This window comes from Octodon degus, unplaced genomic scaffold (genome assembly GCF_000260255.1).
Source record: "Octodon degus isolate 3935 unplaced genomic scaffold, OctDeg1.0 scaffold00051, whole genome shotgun sequence".
In the NCBI taxonomy this organism is placed as follows: domain Eukaryota; kingdom Metazoa; phylum Chordata; class Mammalia; order Rodentia; family Octodontidae; genus Octodon; species Octodon degus.
This window is the reverse complement of record NW_004524627.1, coordinates 6,775,762-6,795,337: the sequence shown is the minus strand read 5'-3', so window position 1 is coordinate 6,795,337 and position 19,576 is coordinate 6,775,762. Positions and strand designations below refer to the sequence as shown.

The 19,576-nt window shown below is 41.3% G+C and overlaps 1 protein-coding gene across 1 annotated transcript in view; it reads right to left on the bottom strand.

Annotated features, from left to right (window-relative positions):
- Positions 1-4,677: 4,677 nt before the first annotated feature.
- Positions 4,678-19,576, bottom strand: part of Zmat4 (zinc finger matrin-type 4) — a 457,773-nt gene continuing 442,874 nt past the window's right edge. Inside the window, exon 7 of the mRNA XM_004633077.2 lies at positions 4,678-4,754. Coding sequence (XP_004633134.2) covers positions 4,739-4,754 — 16 coding nt within the window. The 3' untranslated portion in view covers positions 4,678-4,738. The remainder of the gene's footprint in view (positions 4,755-19,576) is intronic.

Below are 19,576 nucleotides of genomic sequence, written 5' to 3'. Positions count from 1 at the left end.
ATTGCTCCTAACTGGTTGCTTTAACGTTGTCAGGCATGGAGTTACATAGAGAACAGCAATTCACACAGAAAATTTGCAGAGCATTGTCAGAAGAGAGTTGTAAGCAGACACAAATTGGGGAACCCATTATTCTGTGTTGTGAGGTCCCTTTTTTATAAGTAAAATATAAAGGTCACCAGCCACATGAGCTACAGCATTCATCAGCTCACCTCTGGGGTTGAGTTGTCCCTGTTCTGGCTGCTGCTCAGCACCATGTCACTCCAGCTGATCTAAAAACCTGGTACAGGTCAGCAGATTAAGGGTTCTCCAGAAGCAGTGCAACCTGCGAATGGGAGTCAGAGGGCTGATTTTCCTTCTCTCCTATAATTTGAAGATTATAGAATGTGGTTTTTAAAGGCCAGAATGAATTGCTAATTAAGTTGAGGTATTTGAAATTAGCAAATAAAACCGCTAATAATTAGTCCTACAGGGGAAAATAGCTTCAAAGTCGAACCAGCCATAAAATTATTTTTTGACGTTACCATAGAGCCTTTACATGACCTTACTAGGAAACTGTTGAAGATTAACTCCATTTCTCCCTCTTCAAGCTGCATCCATTACACAAGATAGAAGGCCCCAAAACAGTGTTAAATGGTTTTCCAGGAAGACTGTGAAGGTAGGGGAGGCACATGCTCTCCTGTGACACCAGAAATGCCTGGCCCCCATGCTGCTTTTTATCTTTCATTCAACACCCAAAGGAGAGAAAGGCTACATTTTCATCAGCAGAACCATAAGTCCACTCTTCCTTTTCACAGGAGTCACTGAGAGATTTGGGCCTCTTAACTATTATAATATAAAATTACTGCAATAGATTTTACAATCAATGCCGGCTCCCTCTTTTGAGAATTTAAATGCATCTTGGTTTTGCTTCTGTGCATTTTTGCTTCACCGCATGCTATTTTGTCAGCCTTGAGTTTGACCGCTCAGTCTGTGTTGAAAAGCTTGAAATTTCATTTCATTTTGTATATCAAATTTAAAGCCAAAGGTATAAACATGAATATGGTGATGAAATATCCAGACACCTATGACATACATGTCTTAAATTGGGAAACAAATTCAGGCAGCATTTATATAGAGATTAGACTTTGAAACACTTGTTGTTTATTAATTAGCTATCACACAACACACCTATGAGGTAGTTCTGCATGCCTTTAGTATGAACAAAAATTTTAAGAGCCAGAAAGAGAAAAATATCTGTCCCCACAATAAAATGTTGATCAGACCCTTCTTATTCTGGTTATGAAAGAAAAGCAATCAATTTCTTGGACAAGTTGATCAAGTGAACAATGGATACTTAGCTTGGATGGGAGGCAGACAGTGTATTTTGTTATCTGGAAGTTTGAGAAGGTGATTGTCTTATTGGGGTTCTAATACTCTGTGCTCACACTAACGTGTCTAAATGCTTCCCTCAAAAGGGGGAAAACATGTGGCAGCTTCTCGTCAGCACACAGGCTCAAGATTCCCACATGAGTGCTCACATATTTTAGGTGGCTTCTCTTCTTTTTTTAATTTTTGGGCTGTTTGGCCTAGTGTACCTAGCTCAGTAGGAAGATGCGAAAATTCTTCCAGACCTAATTTATGTTTATATGGTATCTAGGAGGCAAATGAAAAACAAATCCTGTTGGTCTTTGTTGTCCAGCCACAGCAGATGAATTTTATGACTACTTTTATCAGCAGAAGGAATCACTGAAGTCCTTGCTACTTAGCAGATTGCTTTATGACCACATTTATTAGTTCACTGGGCTGTAGAGGCTGTACATAAGGAAAGCTCATTAATTTGAGTTTTACTCTCGTGGCATTTGTGGCCACCAGAACAGGTGCTAGCCTGAAGCTTATCTCTTCACTGAAGAGAAGGAAGAGTTTTGTACAGTAAATCTGAATTGCATGACCAGGACAGTAAATTTGAACTGTATGAATTGTACAAGTGATTTATCTCTTCAAGACGCAAACTGTGGCTGGGTGTATAGGTCACTAGGAGAAGGCTCATCTAGCGTGTATGAAGCCTTGGGTTCAGTCCCCAGCACTACCAATACCAGAACAAAGCCAGAAGACACGCTCTTTTAATCACTTAAAATTTTTTCTTTTGAAAATAAAGTTTCACCCCTATATAAAAAATCTATTAGGCTCATGTATTAATTTTGAATCGTTATTGTCTTTACTGCAGCAAAACTTCAAATGGACAGTACTTGGTTAGATGAGTCAACATTACTCCACGTACTCTGAAACAGTAAAATACTTCAAATGGTCATAACCTACAGCATATCTCTTTTCTAAAAGGATGAGGCTCTCCCTAAATTATCCTGAATTTAGATTTTTAGAAAAAAAAACCCTTTACTAAAATTCTCTTCTTCTTTAATCAGGTGATAGACTCTCTACTAGAGAATCTTCAGGGCTGACTGGACCACAAGATAGGGGCACAGCGAGGTCTGCATCAATATTCCTCCTCTCCAGCAGAGTTTTTTGGACATTCAGATCTGCTTTACATCCAATCCAGCCATAATGAAACCAGAAAATGGACAACTGAGGTAAATGCACATCAAAGTGAGCAACCAAAGAAAGACAAACAGCTGGTCTTCCAAGTACAGATATATCTATTTAAGAATTCCCAAAATATAAAGAACATCTATAAGTCTTTCTTGCGTAGAGCTGAATATGTCATCATTATAATAGTTCTCTCTCTCTCTCTCTCTCTCTCTCTCTCTCTCTCTCTCTCTCTCTCTCTCTCGCTGTACCAGGGATTGAACTTGGGGCCTTGCACTTGCCAGGCAGGCGCATATGTCACTCACTGCGCTATATCCCTGTCCTCTCTATAGTTCTCTAGGATGATAATTTCCTTATCTGCATAGACAAAAATAAAGAAAGAAACTGAGAAACATTCAAACAAACAAAAACCTCTGGCAGGATATTCACTTTCCCTTGGCAGGTTACCAAAGAGCAATGGTATTTAGAAGAGAAACTCTGAAACAATATGATTATTATAGCTGAAGCTCATCTATAAAGGAATTGGCAGGCTTTTGTGTAAAGCCAAAGAAATCCAAGCTCATAAGCTTTTCTGTTTTAGGTTATTAAAAAAATAAAGACATAATTCTTCAGGGTATGAACTCAGTCACTATACACAAGTAGAAAAAAGATGTTTTTCCTTAACCTGGACAATGCTTATTTTACAGCAGAATTGACAAATAAAGCTTTATTTTACACATTCAAGGACAAGCCTCACTAGAGGTTTACAGCTCTGTGTGTGCTTCTTTCTAAAACAGGAAAATAGATTTCTCCCTCCAGGATCCCTCCTTCCTCCCCACAGGGCAACCTCATCTGGCCGCTTCTCATCACGGGCACACACCCTGGCAACTCCAGGCCCTCCACAGGGGCCTGTCCTCAGGGGACAGTGCCACATTCCAGGCCCAGGCAATGGGCCCTGGAGCAGCAACGCTGCATATCCGTCATTGACTCCCTGCTCAGTGCCGTGTCACCGCCTCCACTCTCTGTGGAAAGCAACACAGGTCCAGAAAACCCAGTCACAGATCCTCTCTGGGAGTCACAAAGTGCAAAGGGCTGGCCCAGCCAGATTCCAGCTGGAGTGCTGGCAGTATCCCAACCAGAGGCTTGAGGTCCCTTGTTATAATCAGCTTGCAAGACACCACTTGGGGTCACTGCTGCGAAGAATTAAACCTAGAGAAAAAGCTTTGTGATTTGCACTCAGAGATGTTCCTCACTATGGAGGAACAGTTGTCCAGTTCATTGTCCCATCTGTGGCCCTCTTCCCAATGGGAAGCTGTGGGTACAGCAGCAAGATTCTGATGAGAAATGGAAGAAACAAGGGGCCTCACTGGCCCAGGGCTGCCATTTCTTCAGGACTTATTCACTGGTTTCTGAATCATCAGTACTCCAAATTAAAGCCCACATTCCAAGGCAACTTCAGAAGAAACACCTATTTCCATCTTGTTCTGGGGCTTTATTATTCTTCTGGCTGCTTTATGAAAGATTTTAACAAAGTCAACCCCTGTGAAGACATTTTGACTAAGAGGATCATGCAAGCAAACTAATTCTTTTCCTAAGCTAGTATTTGGCAGCTTGCAAAGAGGGCTTTCACCTTGAGAAGCTGTCTGCTTTGTGATCAGAAGGAAAGGATGAGGATTCTTCCTTCGTCTGTCATCCTTGCTCTTGTCATTTAGAAGACAAGCCTGGCACACATGCCTGAAGGTGAAGAACTGGAATTTGTCCATGATATATCTTCCACTAATAGTGATTTGCTCTGGATCTGTTCGTGTTGACACGATGATGAAAGAATGTTTATTTCTGGATAGAGGTGATGAATGACACAATCATCAAGAATTTAACAGAATAGTTAACTCCGAAGAAATCTAGAATAAACTGGAAATTAAAATTTTTCATTCTTTGTAAGTTTGAATAATACTCCAACTATTTGCTACAGGGTTATAATTTAGAACATGTGCTAAATATGCTACCAGGAAGATATATTTTTTTAAATCCACCCAAATACCATAACTTACCACAAAATTAAAAAAAAAGAAAAATAATATCATTCATTTTCCAAAATCAAGATTAGTCATGTGTTATTCTGTGACTCTGCATAAGAAAAGTTCATTGTTCAAGAAAGGATCCTCCTCTGGTGGTTGATAAGCAGTCTCCACAGTAGAGAAATGCTGGCATCTTTTCTTAATCTCCCTTGATATCTTCACTACTTATTCTTCAGGCTAGAAGACAGAGAACACAGTCTTATGTTCCTTCATAATTCCACATTCTATTTCTGTTTTTCTCTTTTCATCCTCACCCTACATTACTTTAAGCATCAAATTTAAATAAAGTTGAATTTATATTCTACAGACTAAGCAATCTGTGTACATTATTCAATCACCTATGTGATCACCACATACATAGAAGAAAATTTTTATTTCTAAATGAAAACAGACATTAAGTTCATGTCAAATGTACTTACAGCCAGGATACCATGTGTGGTTTTACATAGGTGCACTATGTATAGCTGCCTTTAAGCTGCAGGTGTAATTCCTTGTAGAAGCTCCCCGTGAATGGAGACAATGATAGGCAATGAGCTTTCACATTAATGTAAACTTAATTTTCTGTTCATGCAAATTTTTCTGTTAAACAGATATACAAAAATGCTTCTGCTTTCTTTTCCTTAAAAACACCAATCACATTGATAACTAATTTCTAAAGGGTACATAGTTTCTTTTTGTGGCAAGAAGATGCCATTATTGATTGCATGCCTACTGTGGGTCAAGAATTACATATCTATGTTACTCCTAACTCAATCCCTATGAACACATTTGGAGTGTCATGTTCCCCATTTTAAAGGTGAGAATATTAAGGCTTAAGTTGGTTAAGTTAATGGGACACGGTTTTACAGCTGTCAAAGGGTGGAATTTTAATCCTGAGAAAAAGAGGAAGGGATTAGAAGAGGGGAGGGGAAGTGTGAGCATAAGTAACAGGGGGGTAGATACCATGTCTCCCCAAAAATGTGGAGCCAAGAGGGAAAGCAGAGTGCAGGAGGCAGTGGGAAGACGATCCTGGTGCTGCATGGCACACGCATATACACATCTGCCGGAGGGAAGCTCATGCATCTGTGCAACCAATTTAGAAAAGAGTATGAAAGGCATCATGAGGTCAGAGAGCTTGTTGACGACCCTGGCAGGGGATTATTCTCGCCTGCTGCTGATGTGATCTGGCTGCACTGAGGCTCCCTCACAGCACTGCTGGGAGTGCTCACATTGTGCTTCAGGAAGGAGGGACAAGGTGCTGCAGGCAGCTGGATGCTCTTGCTGCTTGCCCTGTTCCTAACTGTTAAGATCCAGGTGCCTCAGTGGGAACTGGGATAAATGAAACTTCACAAGTTATACAGGAAAAACCCTGTCACTCACCTAGAAACACATTGCAGGTCTTGAAATCTAATTTCCTAAGAAAAATGCTGTCATAGAATAGTTTAAGATTTTAAGTGAAGACAAAAAGAAATGGATATATATATATATATATATATATATATATATGGCTTTAAGTATGGCTTTAAGATTTTGTCTTGGTGACCCTGGTTACCACAGCCACTTTTTAATAGTGGTTATAGAAAGAAAAATTCTCTGTTTTAAAATCTCATTTCAGTTTCTGCCATCATTCGGTCATGACCCAAGGAAATGCTAGTCACTGTCATCTTCATGAATTAATGTGACATGAAGGTCGGCAGTTCACATTGAGCAAGCAAGTACAATTTCATTTTTGTAAACGGCAAAGATGAACACTTTCCAAATTAAAATGAGCTGGAAGCGCAGAATCTCAGTGTAATAGTAGGAAGAACAAACATATCCGCAGCTGAGCAGTTTTCAGTCATGATTACATCTTTATAGCAAGCCAGAAGAGAGGCTTTTTTTGGTTTTGTTTTAACGTATAGTAAAAGTGGTATATTAAGAATTTAATCTCATAATGAGGAAAAATATCACTTGCTTGCTTTTTATAGTCACCATAATTATTCAGATCCTTTCTGAGCACACAGAAGTAATGACAAATTAAAATGCCTTTTAATTCCTTATAGCTTTTATAATTATTCATCAGTTACTGTTATCATTGCTGGAATAGCTCCTTCATATTTCAGTAAGAATTCCATTTGATACAAAAGAACATGAAAAATTTTATTACTATTAATAACTCTGCAGCCATCCAATCCAAGAAAATTCTATCTCATCTGAGAGATAAGCTGCATAATTCATGTATTTTCAGAAATTTCTTTAAATAGAAAATGAAAGAAAGACAGAGGGAAGAATTCATCACATTGTTTTCATTTGTGGTGAGGGATAGTCTTTGTTCTCAGAGTCTTAAATTTGATCCAAAAGGGAGAAATTATTTCAATTGCATCTTATACACTAATAGTGCCCTTAGTTTTGACATTATAACTGAACATGCTGACCACATGACCCACATATCACATTTGTTGGGTTCTTATAAAATGTCACTAGATGTTAATTGAGACTTCTTTATGGATCTTTCTAACCATAGTTAGGAAAAGTAGAAATATTTGGGATGGGTATATATATATATATATATATATATATATATATATGCTCCCAAATGTAAAAGTTCCCATTTGGAACATGGGGAAACATCTCATTGTTGTTAGCTCCAGTGGTTTGGGCGGGAGCTTGGGTATATGGACAGCTGATGACCTCATGAGCTGGATGAGAAGTTAGGCACAGTAGCTTCCTCTCTTTCTGTAATCCCCACTTTCCACATTTGGACTCAGAAAGGACCAAAAGGTGGAAAATTCTCCAACCTGGATATCTAACTCTTAATGTGGTCTGGTGAAAAATCACTCAAAATGATTCCACAAAAGTGACCAGAGGGCTGGGGAGATAGCTCAGTGGTCTAAGCACCTGCCTGGCAAGCGCAAGGACCTGGATTCGATCCCCAGTACCACAAGCCATGTCAGTCCCAGAACACTGGGTGTGCCGTCCTGACCACTGAAAGCAAGCATGGTGGCGCACGCCTGTAATCCCAGCTCTGAGGAGGCTGAGACAGGAGGACCAGTATGTGACTGAGCTGCATAGTGTGACCCTGTCCCAAGTAAAGAAATGAAAGATTTTTTTTTTTAATGACCAGAATGTGTGCAGTATCACTGAGAGGTCATGGTGGGGTGAGGGGCAGAGAAAGTTCTTCAGTGATGTCTGTTTGAAGGGAGTATGGAGAGAAAGACTTGTTTTATTTGTTCAACACTAAATTTGAACTGTTCCATAAACTAGCTAAGAAACAGAGCAGAGCATCCCAGGTTGTGAAGAAGTCTACTTTCTGACTGCAGCAAGTTAATGCTGACCAAATCCAAGAAGCCTCCTGGGCTGCAGCTCATGACGTGACAGGAGCAAAATCTGTTGCATGAGGAAGTGTCACCTTCCAAGTGTTCTCTACAGCCATGCTCCTAAACATAGGTTTCAACTTGTTCAGCCTATTGCCTGTGCAGTGAACAGATCTAAGGATTTAAGATTTTTGTTTAATTTGCTAAGATAGTATAATAATAAAGCAAGCTAAATTATATTTCCCAAACTGAATGCTTCCATTCCTTCTTTCCTTGCACTCTCTAATTTCAGTACAGAAATTTAGGGTTTGTTTTCCCCCAGAACAGACTCCTTTTTTCCCTCTGTCTGCAGTCAGTTAATAGCCGATCTTTTGGCCTCCTCTTTCACTCTTAAACAGTTATTTCCTGGGCAACTCTGGCCAAGCCACTGCTGCCTCACTGCTAGCCGACCTGCAGCTTGGCAGCTAGCTCTGCTAGTTCATCACACCTGGGTCGCTGTGCTTCTCTGGGTTCCCATCACTTCCTGAAGAAAGTGAAAATGCCATCTCACAGGGGTCACTGAGGATGCGATTGCTGCCTTTTCCTCAGGACCTTCTTTTTGTCAGGAATCCTATTCAGGATTCCATGAGGTGAAATCAAGTGGGGTTCCTGAACTTGTCTTTTGTGAGGGGCAATTCCAGTAGGCACCAGCTCTCTTCTGCCCCTCTGCTGTCCTGCTCCCTTCACTCCTTAAGAGTTTGCAGCCTCCCTGTCCTGAATGTACCCTAGCACAACAAAATGTGCTTGGAATAGTTTCAATAACTATTTCAAAATGGAGAACAAACATGAAATTGCCCAAGCTGTAACCTAAAAGCTGCTATGCTAATGACAAGGTGTCCAGTGTGCTCTGTGCCTAAGAAGGAGGAGCATCAGGAGAATGAAGGAGTTTGGAGGTTGAAGGTGAGAAGAGAAAGTGTGTAGAGGAAGAGGATGAGGCACAGAGAGGTGTGTTGTGCTGGGCCAGGTGCCATCTCTGAGTGGCCCTGGAATCATGAATACAGTCATCTGAAACAATAAAATGCTTTCAAAATTATAATATTTAGTGGAATTCCATACAGTCTAATTGATACAGGGAATGGGGAAAAGCAGCAGCCTAATGTATATGAGGAAAAATGGCTGTTAGAAATGCAGGTGAGAAGGGGGATTCAAATGAATGACCATTTTGTATCAGTATATTCAAAATAGTTTAGATATACAGCTGCATTCTCTTAATTCAATGAATAGAGAGATTTGTTTTAATAGTGCTTGTGGACAGGATATCATGTCTGCATCTTGTACAATGAATAACCACTATGACAACAATATGCAGTGTATTAATTATTGAAACTGTGCTAGTAATCGGTTCTGTAACTGTCTCATTGCTATTTGTTTCTAAATAAAATTATTTTTTAAAAAAAGAAATGCAGGTGAGGGCTTTGTATTTGAATAGGTACTCCCTTCTGCTGACACTGTGCCATGCTAAAGCACTAGGTGTCCTTTCTCATTTCAATGCAAGGGGACACAAGGTGGCAGGGACTCACATGGCATCTGATAGGCAGATATAAATTCATCCAAAGTTTTCTTGTGGAAAAATATCCCAGATATTTACAACCCATGGGATAAAGAATTTAAGAAATTTGAGGATAACTCAGAGAAAAGGTATTTATTATGAACAGAAATTAGGGCTTTGAAAAGTATAGGATATTTTAAATGAACACAATTCTGTTTCTTCCTAATACATATAAGTTAATGAGTGATTTGTAGTTAACTTACTGAAAAACCTAAGAAAATACATGTCTGCTTCTATAAATCTGCACTGTTTATATGCAAATGAATGTTCCTGATGTGCTTCAGAAAAGTTTGGTCCTTTAAGAAGGCAAATGATCTCTTTATAATCTTGTTTATACTACTCATTTGCTTTGCAAAACGTTTTTCACAAAAGCTCAAAACACTATGAAATGTTAGACTCAGAAAGGACCCTAGGAATCATGTAAGGAGTCCACATTGTCATTTGCAGATGAGAAACCTAGAAGGAACCTTCAACACACACGCCTACTTGCCATTGCTGGGACCTACACCCTCACTTCCCAAGACCAGGCAAATCCAGACAGAAAAAGGAGGCTTCAAAAGGCAGGGCTATGAGCCTCGTCAGGATCTACTGACCTCCTAGACTGGGCGAGTCCAGTGGCCCTTTCCCCTCACTGGAACTGAAGGCTCTGGCTCCCGTAGTCTCCCCAGGCTTTCCTGAACTCCTCACTCCCTCTACGTGTCCTTCCTTCTGAGTACTGCTCTAAGTCCTTTCCTCCACTGTTTCACAACCCCATTACATTGCAATCTTTTGTTTGCTGTCTGCCCACATCAAAGAAGCCTGGGCATTTTGTCTATTTCTGTATGTTCAATGCTTGTTGCAGGGCCTGGAAGAGAAATTATATATAATTTTTTCTACTAGGAAGAAAACCTGAAAAGGAACCAAATGCCACACTGAGAAGAAGCCTAACCCTCAGATCCTTGCAGTTCTCTTACACTGTCCTATTCTGGGCAAACCCAATCCCACCCTGCATTTTCAGGTAAGAAAAACCATCAAGTATTTAGGGCATCCATATCTCTGTCCTTATCCCTTCTGACAATCCTTCCCATATCTTCAAAGTGCTTGTGACTGATAGTTAGAAAACTTGATTTTAATGCCCCCCACCCCTGATCTTCATGTGCAACATTGCAAACTTTATTTGGCCTCATCTATCCATCTTTAAAACAAATCTGTCAGTAAAATTGCTTCACAGAAATACATGAGGATTAATGCGCCCAGGAACCACTACAAATTTAGACATGTGTTCTTACTTTACTCTCGAAGATTTCTGATGTATTTTCTGTGTATCAGTTTGTCCGGCCTTTTCTCTGATCCCTTGGGACAGAGGTCTTTAGTCCTCAGAATGCTCACACTATGGAAATGTCTTTGCTATTCATGGTGAACTTTGGTAGTTTGTGTTCATGACATGACTCATGGTGAGACCCTACTTTTCTAATATATACCACCTTGCTGGGAGCCCAAACATGTGATTAGAGAGCTGAGGTAAAATGGGCTGGGCCCAGCCTTTACAGAGAGGGCTGGATGCTGGATTCAGTCACATAGTCAGTGAGTCAACTCATCGCACCCAAGTAGTGAAATCATAATCAGCACTCTGAAAACCAATGCTTGGCTGAGCTTCTTGGTGAGTGAACTCATCTACATCAGGGAGGGCAACATAGCCTGATCCCCAGTCACAGAGTACAGAACACAAAAGCTCCACGCCTGAGATTCTCCAGAGTGTATGCTCTGCACCTTCTCATTTGACTGGTCCTGACTGAATCCATTATAATAAACTTGCAATCACAAATCTGGCTCTGGATTTCATAACATCATTCCTTCCAAGAATTATTGAATCTTAAGTTGTAGTGTTATCCCTGGTGCATATCTGGTTGCCATAAGTGTGGGTGGGCAGGGAAGCTGCAGAAGTCCCAGATGTCTGACCTTAGGATGGTCTTGATGTCACCCTTATCCACCCTAGGAAGTGTGAAATCTCATTATGTTGGACAGCTGATGTCCCTGTGCATGGCACAGTTTCAGTGATGAACTTTCATCTGATTCATGGACCAATATACCATGCCCACATCGAAAGGGACCAAGATACTAGGTCAGGTGAGGATGTCGGGTGAGGATGTGGCAGAGGCAGCTCAGCCACTGCTGGAGGGCAAGCTTTCCCATCAAGGGCCTGTCCTAAAACCCCAGATGTGACACAGGTCACCCCAGTGATCTCTTCTTGAGCTTCCTGATGCATAAGAATGACATGATGCAATGATGGGAAGACTTCACATGGTTGTTCCAACGGTTACATGAGCTGCTCCATGAAAGCATTATGTATGTGGCAGATACATACTAACAGATAAATGTTCTTCATTGTCACTACTTTTATTTGTTCTTTTTTTTTGGCAGAAACAGGGATTGAACACAGGCCCTTTGTCTTTGCCATAGGCCTCAGTTTGGAGCAAAGTTAATTACCAAGTCTTAGGTAATTGTCTGAATCAATGGAAGAACAATTCCAGAACAACATAATTAGAGATGGAAAAGATTCTACCCTGTTTTTCTTCCTTTATTCTCTGCTTTTCTTTTCCTTTAGGCACAGAGTGTACGTGCTAAACAGCACCAACCATATACAGCCTTGCAGCAGGACAGCCCTGCAACATCCCTTTTCCTGTCTCCTGCCTTCATTCACCACCCCTTTCTTTTTGAACAACCATCTACCTGAGAGACAGCACAGCAGCAATTGGTATGTCATGACAAGCAGCCCATATTCAGAAGACCAGAATGACAGGCATTGCAACCATGAACCTACTATTACAAATTGCCATCTTCAGTGCAGTTGCTTAGTTCACATGTGTCAGTATATATAGTTAGTCAGGGTGAGAATCTTTCCAATTAACTGCTAGACTCAAAAATCTTCTGAAGATTCTCAGGATCATTGCCTTACCCATCTTCTACATATAATTGTATGGCTTGCCCCATCATGTTTCCTAGCTAGATTATGGAGCCGAAGAGGAAAGTGATCTATGATATAGAGTGTGCCTAAGGAAAGTCACATGGAGAGAAAACATTCTCTCAGGCTTTCCCAGAGAGCACATTGGCCAAATAATGGCCGTGACTCATCCACATGGCTGACACTGACAAAGGATCTACAATCTGAGGTACACGATCTCAGGATAAATTCTGAGGGGATTTTACTGACCTTATCAGATCCAAAAGCTACAACTCTTGTTGCATAGGTCTTGCTTTACCTTGGTCTTAACCATCCAGCAGAAAAGTATAAAAACGAATTATAAGAAGTAAAGCCATGCTGTTATGTTGAGCTGTAGGGGACTCAGGTCAAAAATTTCTGACACTGCCATTCAAGTGGAAGACTCAATACTATTATGGACTACTGGACTCTTTTAGAATATTTTGCTGAGTTAACATACCTATAATATTCAAATGATGGAACTAAACAAAAAAGGGATACAGACAAATGTCCATTTTGTATCTGTGTATTCAAAATGGTTAGGATAGATATATAGTTACATTTTCTTAATGAATAGAGTGATTTGTTCTAATGGTGTTTGTAAATAGGATATCATGTCTGCCTGTTGTACAGCAATTAACCACTAGGAAGAATGTATGCAATGTGTTAATTATTGAAACTGTCCTATCAGTTTGATTTGAAACTGTCTCATTGCTATTTGTTTCTCAATAAAATTATGGGAAAATAAATAAATAAACAGCACCAACTACAAACACAGCGCACCCATTCAGCATGCATTCATACTCACTAGGAAAGCTGTCAGCGCATTTGGCAAATGTAGCCAAACTCTTGCTCATAAATGTGCTGATCAATCAAAGAGAGTCTGGAGGAGCCTAGTCTCTGAGAGGCTGTGACATCTGTGGCAGCCCCAGAGCATCAAACCTAAAGGAAACACATCCTACAGAGGGCAGCAACTTCTGTAATGCTGTGGCAGACAAAACTGTGATTTGATAGAGCTCACCACAGATTGGAGCAGCTCAGCAAAAACCTGCCAAGAACCCCTCCAAATAACTCCCCTCCACACTGTCTGGAAGGGACCTTTGTGATGCAGGCAGGGCCAGTGCTGGGAATGCTGCTCTCAGTCTTTGGTTGAAGCAAATCTCATTCCAACTTTGAGCCTCAGTTCTCTGACCACTACATGGGACATTTAAAAGGTACAAATGTATTAAGGAAAGCCCTTCATAACTGGTGAAACTAGTGGGAGGTGGCACTATCCAGGTGTAAATCACTACTTCAAAACTTTGTGTCATCATGTAAGGCTTCTTATTGAATCAGAGCTTTTACACTGAATTATATACCCAACCTATTTATTTATTTATTTATTTATTTATATTTATTTCTAACATAGGATCTCATTAAGTTGCTAAGTGCTCAGTATTATGGTTTGCATCTAGATGCACCTCCAAAGCCTCTTAGGTCATAGGTGAGCCATTTTGGAGGTGGCTGGTTTTAGGGCCCAAATAAAGAGTGCGGTATTAGGATTAAGGATTTGTCATACTGCATTAGTGCAGGAATTGGCTTTGCACACTTCTGGGTGTGGGCAATGGGAAGACCCATCTTAGGTGTGGGAGATACCACCCAAAAGGCTTGTCTCCTGGGTGGGACAAAAGGGATAGGGAGGCTTGCTGTTGCTGGCTACTATCTTACTGCTTCCTGCCTCATCTGCCATGGGCTGTTTCTCCTCTGAGATGCCCGTTGACCATGCTAGCCTGACTTGGTATGAGCCACTGTGGACTGAAAACTCTACAAGCTATGAGCCAAAATAAACCTTCCCTGCTTTAACTTGAGTGTTCAGTATCTTATGTCAGCAATGAGAACAGTAATTAAGACAGCCAGGATGGGCTCTAATTTGCAACCCTCGTGCCTCAGCCTCCCAGCATACTGGGATTCCAGGCATGTGCTGCCATGCCTGGCTATGTTTGATTCATTTCAATTAAGAAAATGTAGTAGGAATAACACAATAGCCCATTAAAGTGTGATGAATGACTTGAATGCATGATGATTGGACAGTGCCATGGACTTCCTAGTGTGGAATCAAATCTAACATGTTCACCCTACTAGAAGCAAGACATTTTTCTTGATACAGGCAATCTGCTCCATAGTCAGAACTTCAGACAGAAAGAGAGAGAGAGAGAGAGAGAGAGAGAGAGAGAGAGAGCGCGCTAAGCTGAAGAAATGACCTCCTAGTACTGCAGGTACTCCTCATGTGCAGTATTACTGTCCATGGTTTCAGTTACCTGTGGTCATCCATGGTCTGAAAACACTAAATAGAAAAAATTCAGAATTAAATGGATCCTGCCTGTTTCATGAGTAATTCCTTTGGTTCTTGAATTTACAATGCAGACTCCAGCCTCCCCTAGAGCACCTGCTAGCTCGGAGCTATCAGATCAACTGTGGCAGCACTGCAGTACTCCTGTTCAAGTGACCTTCACCCACCCTATCATAGCATCACAATGCTCACACTTCCCCTTCCTTCATGCCCTTACACCGGTACTTTCTTCACAAGAAGAAAGGTGAGTAGAATAGGATAAGATATTGAGGGGGGAAGACAAGGGAACCGGAAGAAGGAAGGAGAGGGGAGGGAGGGAAAGAGGGGGGAGGGAGGGAAAGGAGGGAGGAAGAGAGAGAAACAGGAGAGGGAGAGAGAGGGAGAGAGAGAGAGAGAGAGAGAGAGAGAGAGAGAGAGAGAATGAATAAAATGAAAAGAGACCCAAAAGCACCCAAATTCTACCACCAGGGAGCAGGCACAAAACTATGTGGGTACAGACATATGGTGATTTTCTTGTAAAAGGAAGAAACAACTCAGAAAGCCAGCTCAGGAACAATTTCCATAGCTCCAAGTGCCCTAGCATCAGCCTGGACCTGATGATTTTTTTCCTATCATGGTTTATATCTAGACGCTTTCCCAAAGCTCCACATGCTCTTAGTTGGGGCTTTCGCAAGGTGATTAAATCATGGGGGCACTACAGCCAAGTGTGAAGCAAGGCGGTATTTCCCCTTGGAGGAGGTAGGTCACTGGGGGTGTGTCCTGAAAGGTTGTGTCTGTTTCCCTGGCTTCCTTTACTCTGTGTTTCCCTGCCACCCTGAAGCCAGCAGATTTTTTCCACCAGGCCTTTCCACCACCACTCTTTCTTGCCTTGGAGTTTGCCAACTCTGGACTAAAAATGTGGGCCAAGACAAATGTCTCCTCCTTTAAGCAGCAGGGGATTGGGTAATTTTGCCCCAACTACAAGGAAATCGACTAAGACAATAATACTGAGAATATGAACCATAGTTTCTTTTCAAGGCTTGGTGATAAAAGACTGTTTTCCATGTGCTTCCAATACCCTCTCTTGCCTTCATGCTTGCTTTTTTTGTCCCTTTTGTTGCTATTTGTTGGGAGCATTCATGCCCAGAAATGTCAATAGCCAAGATCTGAGCCCCTCATCCCAATCAGCCACATGGAACTGAGCCTTCCCCCAAAAGGCATAAGTAAGATTGTACACAGATTCATCCTTATCTGTGGCTCACAATGCCCACAGCCCTGCTTGAAGCTTTAGGAGGAACTCAAACCCAGAGAACCCAGTTCAGTTATATGAGCTACACTTACTTTTTGGACTCACACTAGTTATAAGATAATAAATGTTGTCTCAGGCCACTATGTTCAGGAGTAACTTATTAAGCAATAAGAGAGAATGAACAATGTTACAAGTTATTAAGCTATGCTCTTTCCTAAATTTAAATGTTTGAGTCTGAATTATCAGGGCCTCAGAATGTGACCTTACTTGGAAAGAAAATTCCACTGCAAATATATTAGTTAAGATGCAGTAACATAGAGTAGCTTGGGCCCCTAAGCTAATGTGAGTAGATGTCATTGTAAATAGCTGACATTGGGACATACATATAGGTATACAGGCAGCAAGCCATGTGAGGATGGAATTCTGCTCACATGGCCAAGGAAATACCGAAAGCTGGAACAGGCGTGGAACACAGTGAGGGCAGTGCACCTGACACACTGGGGACCTTGGCTCTCCAGCCTTCTGAGCCCTGAGACAAGGACTGTCTATTGACAATGAACGTCTGGTGCTCTCTATCATGGCAGCCTAGCAATCAGGTAGCAAAAGGAACAAAGCCAAGCAGGAAAGGCAAAAACCAAGGGAAGTATGCTCTGACTCCATGTAGTCCTTTGTCACTTCTGCACTAAAGCCTGGCGGGAACAGTCATGTGTATTAAGGCTGGATCAACATGTCCCCCAGAGCTCAGATGTTCAGCTCTAGTGCTTTCACAAGGTGATGGGTCATGGAGCAGGGGCCTCCACAGTGGGTTAACACATTGAGGATCAGAGCAGCCTGTGCTGCTGGGAGGCAAGGTCTGTTTACAGGAAGTAGGTTACCTGTGTGAAATAGAGGCAAATATTCTTGTCCCTGGTCCCCTTTCCTGTCTCTGGTTCCTTGTAATCCGTTCGGATTCCTGGCTGCCGTGAGGTGCGTGGCTTTCCTCTGTCACATCCTTCTGACATGAAGTTTCTGTCTTGGAGACAGCTGACCATAAACTACAGTCTTTGAAACCATAAGCCAAAATAATTGTGTTCTCCTTTAAATTGATTTTTCTCAGGTATTTTTTTCTCAGTGATGGCAAACTGACTAATACGACATGTCTATTCTCATCAGATATCATCTCCATGGGAGTGTTCCAATCACAAAACAATGTAATAATTCACCAAGGCGGGCACATTGATCCATAACCTCCTTTACACCTTGCAAAGGTATGTGGGTCAGAGGAGCTGCAGGAAAGCAAACCAAAGCAAAACTCCAAAGCACTGGGGAAAAGAAAAGTCAATTCAAGGAAATTTCCACATGAATTTCACTTCTAATATAGATTTGACCCTAGGTCTAAAAGAAAAAAAGAAAATTTGACTCCATTTTTTGTAAATTCACTTCCAGCACTAGCTGACCTATTTAAAGAAACCACAGACTGAATCACTTTGAGAAGAAAGAAAATCATCTTTGAATGTACCCATTTTAAAAATGTGGGCTCTATGGAGAACCACACCCAAAGTTGCCTACCAATGTGATTGAGTGAGAGTTAGGATCAGTCAGTTCTCAAGCTCTGTAAGTCTTCACTTTTAGTTAATAGACAAAAATAAATTGATCATGGAACACTTAGGGTTAAGAAACAGATGCTTCGATTGAAATTCATGGTGACTGCTCTAATTCAGTGCTAACATGTCCTGGTAGGAATTGTTGCTGAAGACTTTCTTCGTACTCAAGAAGAAAGATGAAGAAATGAATAACATTCCAGGAGTCCCCAGGGAAACCACTGATTCCTGACGCAGCATAGTTATATGCTTCTAACCACTGACCTTTATTCTTGGGCAGCTGTCAGAGAAGGGAAGGGAGAAAGCTGCTCAAGGCTTCGTGCAAGCTGCAAATGCAGGAAAATTGCTCCTCGCCGATTGCTAATGAAATGTAGGTTATGTGCAGCACACAAAGCTCTCTGAAATATGGCTCAATACTGCTGCTTCCTCAGCACCTGAATATTGACTATCAGATATCCCACCACTGTGGTTGGTCCAATAGAGAATAAGTTTTAAAAGCACTTAACACACAACAAACTAACAGAGAAAAGATACAGACATTCAATCATGCTAAAGAGTGACATTTCTCAAGGTGCATCATTTGCAATGTTTTGATTATCTCCCATTTCTGAATGGCAAAGCAGCTTATGCTAAAACAAACAACAAACAAACAAAAACAGTCAACTCCAATTAGACATCTGTGTGTGCAGTCTATACGGAACCCTTGGCTTGCTTGTGTGTGTTTCCGGTTTCCTTTTCTCTGTATGTGAGCCAGCCTGGGTGTCAGGAAGATTTTCAGTGACCTCATGAACTGTTGGTAGTTGGCACATTAAACCCCCACTGGTGCTTTGTTGATGCTGTTTTTTTTTTTCCTTTCTTGGCTTTTCCCATAAGCTGCTCACAGTCTGACTCCCTGACCTAAAATTCAGAGTCTAGAAAGCAGCATCTCCCTGCAAGGAAGCCTCCTGCTGATTGCATGGAAGCATCTAACTGGATGTTTAGGAATAAAGGGCATTATAGCACAGTGGGAAGGACAAGGGCCGTAGAGACAGACAGACCTGGACTGGAATTTAAGTCAAGCCACTGACTTGTTAAGTGAACTAGGAAGCTGCTTGTGCCTTCTCAGGCCTGTCCTCTCATTTGTGAGTGTGAATGTCATCATTTGTTTCTGACACATATTTAGAGCCTGAAACTATTTTAATGTGCTGGGAACACAAGAACTATAAAAAAACTGACATCCATATCTTATACATTAATAAAGAGGGATTGGTAATGAATTAAAATAAGTACACTACATGATGCATCAGAAAATGATAAGGACTATGAAGTTTCAAAAAAAGCGGGGCAGGGGATGTGAAGGACACAGGAACAGGAGTCACAATTTAGGACAGGGTGTGAGGGAAGGCCTGTGGGAAGATTGTCATGGGTGTGCAGCTGTCAGCAGAGGGCAGGCAGAAGGCTCAGGAAGTGTAAAGGCACTGAGGCAAGCCCACACCTGTGAGGTCTTCTAGAGGCAGCAGAGAAGCGAGTGCAGCTTAAGTTAAGACAAAGAAAGTAAGAAGCTGAAAGGAAGGTAAAGGGACATGTGCAGGGAGGAGTGCTTGGGTGTGCGCAGGGCTCGAACTGCTGCACAGATATAATATTTTTATGCTAGACAACATGGGAAGTTATTAATTCATTTGGAGGGGCCTGGCCATTAAAGATCTAGTGAAGAAGGAGGAAGAGGAGAAGAAAGAGGAAAAGGAGAAGGAGGATGAGGAAGAGAAAGAAGAGGAAAAAGAGATGACCTAAGTCACTTAGCATATCTTTTCACGGAGGTTTGTAATTGAGAAAACTCTATGTTGAAATCCTCTTCATGTTCCCCAGAGAATCACAATAATCTTTCCTTGTCCTTTCTCTTAAAAGTGCATAAAATTTTGATTGGATACACCTATATTGTCTGAATTAATACCAGGCAACAATAGAAATGCAGTTTATAGCAAAGGATGGCTCAGTAGAATAAGTGCTTCCATGGCAAGCACAAGGGCCTGAGTTCAACCACGGTTCTGCAAAAAAAGGAAAAAA